Below are 10,175 nucleotides of genomic sequence, written 5' to 3'. Positions count from 1 at the left end.
GTAAGTATGACCTAAACTACTAAAAGGCTTCCATATGAGGGATAGTGAAACAGACTAGCCTGCAACCTGGAAAAAAACCAAACCAAACCAAACCAACAAACAAACAAACAAGTGGAAAAAAGATTATTGGGACAGCAATAGTGCAGTATTCTCTACAACCTCAAGTGAAGTGAACAGGAGAGGAGATGCCTCCTTCATATATCTTCTAATGCAAGTACTAAGAATTAAATTAGTGGATGGCTGATTCAAAACAAATGGAAGAAGACACTTCTTCACATAATGCAAATATGGACTGTGGAGCTCCTCACTATGAGAATATAGATGTCACATTTTAAAGGTGTTCGGAAGGCAGCCCAACAAATTCATGGAGGAAAAAAAAAAAAATTCCATGGACACTTAAAAAGCTCAAAGGTAACATACATAAGGATGACAGGATGAAGATGTAATTGAATCATAAAATTGTTAAGGTTGAAAAAGATCTGAGGTTGCAAGATCATCGAGTCCAACTTTAACCCAGCACCGCCAAGTTCACCTCTAGACCCTGCACCTAAGTGCCACATTTACACATCCTAAATCAGAGACTAGGGAAGTGTACCTAGACAGTCACCTGTGTACCGCTACATTGTTGAGGCACAATTTTCTCTGCTTGCAAATCTTCTCTTCATATGTCTATCATGTTTCTTCAGGCTTTTTTGCATTCCTCAAATAATGATAAAGGCAACAGCAACATTTTCATGGCAAGTGATGAATTTTGGAGCAAAAAAAAATGAGAGAAAGAAGGAGTTTTACCAATGGTTTCCTTTCTTCTGCTTTCACCATAATCTCAGTGAGTTCCAACATGGACTCCTAATGGTTCTTTCCCCTCCACATGAACTAAACAGAGCATCACTGCTGAGCAGCAAGTCACATTTTTCTTGCAATCTTAATGCTCTGCAACTTCTAGAGACCACAGAGGTTACATGGGACATCCTCAGGATGTCCACTTATATAAAAGCAGAAAGTCTGTCCAAAGAAAAAGTGCATCTGTGAAGCCATGCATCTTCTGCAGTGTGTTGTGTAAGAGTAAAAACTCCCAGGCTAAGTAAAAAGCAATGAAGCAGCTGTCATATAATTTATGCTTAAGACTGTTGAAAGAAGAAACGTTGGTGATTTTTTTAACATACTTCTCTTAAATAAGATTTGCTGTATCACTGAATCCATCTTTTGTTTTATTGAGTACCAGATGCCTATTAAATTATTCATGTAAATATTGTAACCTAATATGTGATGACCAGAAATTATATTAAATAGTCTTAGACCAAGTGACATCTAATGTTTGATTAGAGATCTATTAATCACCATTTTTATCAGCTGAAACTTCTTGGGTCTTGGGTTTTGACCATATAAGAGAATCTTTCAAAACAGTATAGGTTGACTGTAATAAAATAAGAGATAACAGTCTATTATGGAAAAGGAAGTAATACTTTGAAACGGATAATAAGCTTGAGGATGGAATTTCTCATATATTCAAATGATAATCTCTTACTTCAGCAGCGTGTTTCTAAGGTGCCTAAGGATAAAATATTTTCCCTACAAAAATGGCACCTACCATGATTTCAGTAACAGATGATTAGAAACTTCTCTTTGTTTACTGACTAGGACTGAAAATTTCCATGATGGTAGAGAAGTGGTTTGGTATTTATCATTACATTTATATCATCCCAGGAATTTTGAATCCTTAGTGGCACACCAAATAAAAGTTTATGAATGTCAACAATTAACATGAAAAGTAAATGCTACTTTTTGCAGCAGAAGTTATATAAATATGAACCAAGGAACTTGTTAAATAACAAAGCTTAACACTAATTTTGAATAACCAGAATATATATAAAAGTAGCCCTGTCTTCCTTCAAGGAATATTTGGATAAATTTGTTTAATGTAATGACCAAATTGCTAAGAGCAAGTGAAGTAGATTCAGGCCAGCTCTTTAGGAATGAAAATTTTAAGTGCCATTTCTTAGCACATTAAGGGGACTTTTCTTTCAGGAGAAGAGAAGGAATTGTTTTAAAAATTGTCATACTGTGCAGAAAGATGTTTCTTTTTTACTGTCTGCATTACATCTGGGTGAGACTAAATACAACCTAGTACTCAGTATGGAACAGATCAGAATACAGAAAATACAGATTCCTGGTTTGAATTAACAGCATTACAACATTGCTGTTACAGAAGTGTCCTGTAATGTGTGCTCCTCCATTATTTTAATTAGGAAAATATACAGGAGGATCTTCGGCATATGGAAGTAATTGAAATACATGCAGCAAGCACAGAGCAGGGCAGACATTCATGTCACCTTGGCTCTCTGCTTTGCAGAGCTGGAGGACATCTGGCACCTGCCCAGAAACACTGCTGCTATTAATCATAGTAGAGTAAGAAATTACTTTGTGTTGAAACACGAGTATCCAGAAATATTCTTGGCAGGGATATCTCTCTATTATTAACATGCTGTTAGGCTGAGTATTTGGAACACTTCTTACGCATTTTTTGAGGCTTTGTTTATATAATTCACCTTTTGAATAGATTGATTTAGAGAGGTTTCAGTAAATCAGCAAGTTCAGTCAGGAGTTTCTAACTGATCTAGTTAAAATCTCAAAGATCATTTAGGGCAAAAAGAATTGGATTGCAGGCTTTATCTGCTCTATTTCTATGATCAGAGGAGAGTCAGAGATGAGATTACAGAGTACCTGGGATAACTACTGGAATCATAAGCACTTTCAACCACTTGGGAACTCCACTCATCGAAGAAAGCAATTTATAAAAACATCACAATACCAAATATTTGTGAAATCATCAAACCATTCCCAGCACTTAGCTGTTCATCTAAATTAGAAAGGTCAATCAGTGAAACCCAAACTGCTCTGCCTAGAATGACTTTTTGGGTCAAGAAACTCTCTTCTGAATGGTGTAAGAGTAACAGATTGCCTCAGGCACACTGGTGCTTCATCTTATGCTGACAACTGGCTAACAACAGTGCCTCGATCTGCATGAAAAAATCCCAAAGAGGTTAGATATACCAACAGCTGAGTAGCTGCAGCATCCAGCTCCTGTAACAGGTATGTCTATTCTTGTCAGACTTCACAGTTCTGCATTAGGTGTTCTTCATAAGGTTTAAGCATAAAAGAGCAAAAAGAAGTTTCAAGGACAGGGGAAGGCTGGGCACCCAAATGCTTCTCCTTCCAGTAGGAAAAGAGACAGAGAGGATGCTGAGGCTTAACAGGTTGCAGTTAAAACCTTTGCACCTTCTTGATGTATCTCTTTCCAGGCACGAGCAAATGAATTTTATATTGACTCTGTTTGTTCTAAATGGAGCATAGGGGCACACGCTCCACCCTAAAGATCTGCGTACCCAGATACCTGTTGTTACATATTCCCAATTGTTTCCAAAATCTTACTAAAAATTCAAGGACATATTTGAAACCTGACTGGTTTCATACTTTCCTTTGACATAGATTTGTGTTGCCCTTTAATTATTTTAGATTATTTGTTGCCTGGTCGATGTTATTTTGACGTTACCTTTAAATAAAATTCCAGCTCATCTCCAACCATACAATCCAGTTAGCAGACTGGAAAAGAGGAAAGACATGTCTCCTTTAACAAATGTCTTGAAGGTTTACATCAAACCAGAGCATACATCAAGGTGATTCATATATATGCTCCTTTTCAGAGAACCAATTAACAAACTAGAGAAAAATTAGGTTGGATTTTTCTGTTCCACATGCAACTGGAAACAGAAAACACCATTGTTTCTAGCAATTTTCATTCTACACTATCAACTCAAATGTACTTATTCTGGCCACCTTTTCTTCTCTAAAATACACATGAATTACAACAGTTACCTCTCTTCTATATTATGCTAAATACAGACAGTTGCAGCAATAGCAATATTTTGCATGGCTAGCCCAGAAACAGTAAGTGAAGCAAGCACAAAATGATAAGAAAGTGTCAAAAAGCTTGAACTGAAGCTGAGCAGAACATGAAACCTGATGATTTATCAGAGGGTTTTTTCTCATTTTATTTATTTATATTCTTGATCCTCAAGCAAAAAAAAATGTTTTCTTACACAGACTCCTCACAAAACACAGGCTGCTGGGACCTCATGATTAGGTGACCTGTAAGGAATGTTATTACCTAATCCTCCACCTCCACTAACTATCCCAATCACCATGTTTACCACTGCCACTTAGATATCCACGGAAAGTCTGTGTCCCATGCACTGGTTGTAAATCACCTCTCAGAACTGGGGAAGCTTTGGACCTTCCTCTCATCAGCAAGCATGGATACCAGTGATATGAGGATAACCATCTTCACTGTGGCCAGTATTGGGTACTTAATTTATAAACTAATGACAACAAAAAGAAATTATACACTTACAGAGCAGACATTTCCTACATTTTCAGGGCATTAGGCCGAGAAAATGTTTGCCCCCCCCATGGCTCTCTTGACTCCAGATTGATGGCAGGACAATGGATGATGGCTTCAAACTGAAAGAGGGTGAGTTTAGATTAGATATTAGGAAGGAATTCTTCACTGTGAGCATGATGAGACACTGGCACAGGTTTTCCTGAGAAGCTGTGGATGCCCCATCCCTGGAAGTGTCCAAGGCCAGGTTGGAGAGAGCTTTGAGCAACTCCCCCCTGACTAGGTGATCTTTTAGATCCCATGCAAATTATTTTGTGATTCTATGAATCTAAGAGATAAAAACAAGACTTCTTGGAAGCTGTAGGTTTTTAAGTGTCCTACTCCACCAAATCTGACACAAACTGGTGTCAGTACTAGGAGCCAGAAAACTCCAGTATCCAGACCAGCATCTACAAGCCTCTTGCCCCCTACATGTTCTCTCTGAACTACCATGTAAACAGTTTCACCTACCTGCTGTTGACTGTTTTGCTCTCAAGCTTTTTCCCACATTATACACACTGCAAAAATATTTTACCCTCTTGTATCTCATATACATCCCACCTGCCAGTCAGAGGCCTGACCTCAACAGCTCATAGGACCTAGGGCAATCCAGGCTGAGCAAAACACACTTCAAATTCATACAGTAAAACTGTGAAGGAAAAAGTGATTAGTGGTGGAACAAAGACCAAACAAAAAAGCAAATGTGCAGGATAATATCAGGCAGCAATTGAATTAGTTTAGACTGCCAGGTAATAAGTTTTAAAATGAACACCTAGTTTTCTGTTTTTCTTTTGCTCTGTCAAAGTTTGGTCAGGCACAGTGGTGCTTGGCATCATAGATGGGCTCTGCTTCAGGCAGGTAACAGCACAGACCATGCTTCAGCTGTGCAAAATTTGGTACCAAAACTCAAAACATACCTAAATCCCTGTTAAGATCTTTAGCAGGCTAGATAGGTCTGCTATGGAGCACATGCATATAGTATTTTTTTTGAGCTCCTGCTCCTTCTAATTGCTGTTTAGCAACTAGAAGAAAGTTAAAGTAATAATTTGCTATTGCAAAATAAAAGATAATTCTGGAAGAACAAACGTAAGCACAAATGTTTCCAACTTCTCAAATCCCCAAGACTAAAAGAGCTCCTTCTGCTCCCACTGCAAATCCAGTGTTGTGCACACACACACACCAGACCCCTGGGTGAGGTGCCAGGCATGCTGTTGGGACCACCTTACATACAGATGACCTTGCAGCTAACCAGGACTTCATGTGACAATTGCTGATCCCAAAAATCTCCTGCTGCAGGTACTAAGACAGAAGTTTTCACCACAAAACCAAAATACCAAACTGGTGACACCTTCAGATGTAAAATTTTAACACCCGAGTTTTTATATACATTTTATTTCCAAAACTGTGGAACTGAGGAATATGCTATTTTTTCATAGTTTTCAGTTCACACTCCAAAGAGCAGCATACAACAGAAAAACATCAGGATTTGGATTTTTTTCAAGTTTTTATTCAACAGCCTGCTTGCAGAATACGAATAAACAAAAGCTTACATTAAATACTGTACAAAATATTAAAGTTGTTGAGGAGCTAGTCCCCAGGTATGCTCACTTACTCTATCCTCAGCCACCTGCACTGTAGTTCATAGAACAAAACATCTGAAGGTTTTCCTGGCTGCAACTAATTATGACACATGAAAACTGCAGCCCTTGACAGGCTCCTGCTCAACAGAATTTGGCAAGATGAAAGCAGTCAACTGTTTGCACTGCCATTAAAAAACCCCTGAAGTTTACAAATGAAAAATAATCAAGTGTAATAAATGCATTTCTCTTAAAAACAGACAACTGCACAATCCTGAGGCACAGTTTTCAGAAGCCAAAAAACCGTGTTTTTCTGCTCTGGAAATGCACTTTGTGTGAAATGCTCTGTATTGATGACCTGTAGGCGTTTACAGATCTCCAAAACCTTTCAGGAAAGAAAAGCAGATTACCACAGGGAGTTTCAACTACAGTCTCTGAGTAGAAGTCTTCACAAAGATAAAGTAGCTTCAAACCAGAACCATCAACAATCATCAAGCTCCTTTACAGTCCATCACTGCCATTTTTAGTACAGTTGTTATAAAGGCCCGGATTCCCCCTCTCTCCAATCAATGTTTTTATAAGGTGGTATCAATTTTTGGGATATTTTTAATGCTATCAAAGGCCAACTTAGGGAGGGGGATCTTCTCCTCGAATAGCTTTGTACTTTGCCATGTCTTCTGGGAACACCTTCGTCAGTTCTTGAATTAGCAGGCTTTTAAATTTCTGGAAAGAGAAGAAAATGTATATACATCATCTGAACAATTCATTCAGACTTCATCAAGCAATGCTATCTGATGAACAGAAATGTTTGTATACAACACAGCCTTACATTTCAGTGAACTAAGATTACGGTACCCAAAAAACCCTCAAAACCATACAAATGCAGAAAGTTATGCTTATAAAATCCATAGAAAATGCTCACGTGAAATCCACTAGCAATGCACTAGGCAGACTAAAATGATCTTAAATTCCCAGAAATTAATAGCATTTTCTCCTAAGAAATACTAAGCAGCTGGACTTCTCTAGTAAACTCTGGTGCAGCAATATCTGCCTAACCTTATTAAGAAAAGCTGATAAAGGATATGTCCTCCTGATCTGATATGGAAACCACTCCACCTTCAAAAAGAAACTCACAGCTGGCTTAGAAATACATCATTCTTCCCACAACATTTACAAGCGCAGAGCATATCAGAAGAAAGAGAAGCTTAGGGAATATGGAGATACGTCTCCATTGTGCAGTACAATTTGTCCTACTCCACACTAATTAAGTTCAGCCCAAGAACATCCTGAAACACAAGGAGCATTTTCTCAAAACTCACTAAGCTCCCTTCTCTGTGCTTTTCTGCAGTAGTTCCAGCAGTTAAACAGTATCAAAGAATGCTAATGTACTAGATGAAAGTACAAGCTCAGAAAACCCCGAACACTGGCGTGCGTTTTCATTACTTTTACAAAGATTAACTCATGCTTACAGTGCATGTTTGACATTTTAACCCTCTAAGATCCATTCAAGACCAGAAAAATACCCCTCTTCTTTTGCTTATTTCTAAATTTACACACATCAGAATTGCAGACCTGCAAAAAAACCCAAATAAAAAATATGTACTGCTAATACAACTTCAACCAAAATAAAATCACAGTGACATCTGTATCCCCAACTGTGGGATGAACTACAAGCTTCCCTTCCTGAACAGGTTGTATTAGCATCCACAAAGATACAAAGATTCAGGGATGCAGAGCAATTTCTAATACAAATCACATAATAACAGGATTTAATAAAGGCACAAGTGAAAAACACCTACAAAATTACAGAAAAGCAAAAACTTATCAAATACATTATTGCACCAATAATTTTATTAATTCTAGTTTACCTTCATCGTGTCAATTTTTCCTTTTACTTGTTCATTTTTAGCCAAAGCTCTCTCCAGACACTCTTTAGTGTAGAGCTGAGGGTTGCGGCCTTGATCGATGTATCTGAAAATAGAAAAGACGCTGCCTAAATGATCAAATTCCTACTAGGATGCTCTCCAATGTACAATATTATTTATCTTACTTTTTCTATTTTTATCTGAAATGTGTATTTAAAAAAACACAGTTTAACTCAGCCATTTCCAAAAGACAGTTCATGGAGGACGAGGCTATGGCCAGCAAACAGCTCCTTCAAACCTCTGTTTCCAGAAAACCTGGAGAGCTTTGAAGAAAGTATTAAAAGCAAACAAAAATATGTATCTACCAGCTCCTCACAGGCAGTAAGTACAGATGAATGAAGAAGATGGTCCTTTTCCAAGCAACAATGAGGCAGTTTAGTCAGGACATGGTGAGCAACAAGCACACAGAAATATGGCACCTGGCAATTCAAGGATGAGGAGGCACATACTACAGTAAAGAGTAAAAAACCAACACAACTATATCAGCAAACCTATGTATATTTTTGTTTTGCAATATAAGGGCCTGGCAATTTGCCCTTTGCAAATATAAGGGCAATTCCATCACTGAGTAAAGAAAACAGCATTTAAGACTGTCACCACAAATTTACAGCTGGAGTGAAAGCCCAACTCAAACAGCTCCTTTATAGCCAGTAACACACTAGAATACAACAGACTTACAACATACACCAGCAAATTAACTTGTCAGCTACATCACTAAACTTCTCTTGTGTAGCTCTTCCTCTACACTTAAGATTTTTCCCTTAATTTTTTAATTCCTTGCCACTCCTGAAACTAAACACCTGAATACTAGCTTACTTTATTTTCACCTCCAACTTTAAATCTTGACTCTATTCCACTGTAAAAGTACGTTTCCAAAATAAAAGCTTGCTTACTAAATTGGTGTCCCTGCCCATGACAGGGGGGTTGGAACTAGATGTTCTTTAAGGTCCCTTCCAACCCAATCCATTCTGTGATGCTATGAAATCACTAGACTAGGCAAAATCTGTGTACTGCCCACATATGTAAAAGTCAACATGAGGGAAAAAAAAAAAGAAAAAAAAAAGATCTGAAAGGCCAAGTTGGACGGGGCCCTGAGCAACTCATCTAGCAGGTGGCATTCCTGCCCGTGGCGGGGGAGGTGTTGGAACTAGATGAGCTATAAGGTTCCTTCCAATCCAAACCGTCCTGCGATTTTGTTAAAACACTTGTCTAATTTATCACTTCTCTTACCCTCTTCTGCCTGCTCACGCTTTCTTGAGGCATTCAGAAGGACAGCGCTTAAGAGACAAGCAGCCCTCAGGGGAAGTACTGCAAAGACACGCTACCTCGGGTCACCCCGGCCGCAGCAGCAACCCTCCCAGGCGCAGCGCCACTTACTCAAAGACTTCCAAAGGTACGCTGATATCGTGAAGCTGCTGCCGGCACTTGTCGATATCCTGCAAGCCTGTCACCATGAAATTCCTGTTGGGAAGAAAAACGGGTCGTTGTTAGCCGACTGAGGGGACGCTGCGCGGGTGCGAGGCCAGAGACACGACACCTCGGCCAGGGAGAGCCTGGGGTGGGGGGGAAAGCCCCGAGGCCCGGCCCGGCAACGGCCCCTCACAATTTCTGATTGAGCCCCGTCTGGCTGCTGGGCTGGAAGTCGCTAACGATAATGCCAAGCTGCCGGATGTTCTCCACGAACTTCTCCAGATGCTCCTCCAGGGAGTCGAACTTCTCGGCCATCGCCATGGCCGCCGCTGGACCCACCCCGCCCCGCTTCCGGCCACGGGCGCATGCGCGGGAGGGAGGCGGGGAGGTGGCTGTGACCGCGCCCCCTCCGGCTCAAACCACGCCCCCCTCTGGCAGAGGCCACGCCCCCGCAAGGCGGGAGTGAGGGGCGCGTCGGGGGGCGGGGTCCGTCTGCTCCGCCCGAACGTGTGCGGTGTCTGCGGGCTCCGAGCGCTTCTCTGGTCTGCGTAGGAAACAGAAGCACGTTCTGCTTCATAATAAAAGCCTGCGATGGAATCGTCCGAGTAGTGGCAAAATGTGGAAACACGGGATCACAGAGCGGTATGGGTTGGTTGGAAGGGGGCATTGAAGATTATGTAGCTCCAACCCCTCTGCCGCGGGCAGGGACCACTTCCACCAGACCAGGTTGCTCAAAGCCCCATCCAGCCTGGCCTTGAACACTTTCCAGGGGTGGGGCATCCACGGCTTCTCTGGGCAACCTGTTCCTGTGCCTCAACAACCTCACAG

The 10,175-nt window shown here is 40.5% G+C and overlaps 1 protein-coding gene across 1 annotated transcript; it reads right to left on the bottom strand.

The window, feature by feature from the left end:
* Nucleotides 1-5,792: 5,792 nt before the first annotated feature.
* MED10 (mediator complex subunit 10) lies at nucleotides 5,793-9,725 on the bottom strand. The gene is made up of 4 exons (XM_027878954.1): nucleotides 9,541-9,725; nucleotides 9,315-9,398; nucleotides 7,881-7,983; nucleotides 5,793-6,735 (listed from the first exon to the last, which is right to left on the bottom strand). Exons 1-4 carry the CDS (start codon nucleotides 9,666-9,668, stop codon nucleotides 6,640-6,642), a joined length of 411 nt encoding a protein of 136 aa, XP_027734755.1. The 5' UTR covers nucleotides 9,669-9,725; the 3' UTR covers nucleotides 5,793-6,639.
* Between the last annotated feature and the right edge of the window lie 450 nt (nucleotides 9,726-10,175).

This window comes from Empidonax traillii, unplaced genomic scaffold (assembly GCF_003031625.1).
Source record: "Empidonax traillii isolate 1590-97213 ecotype Southwest subspecies unplaced genomic scaffold, ASM303162v1 scaffold48:size2401408, whole genome shotgun sequence".
Taxonomy (NCBI): domain Eukaryota; kingdom Metazoa; phylum Chordata; class Aves; order Passeriformes; family Tyrannidae; genus Empidonax; species Empidonax traillii.
This window is presented reverse-complemented; position numbering and strand designations above follow the sequence as displayed.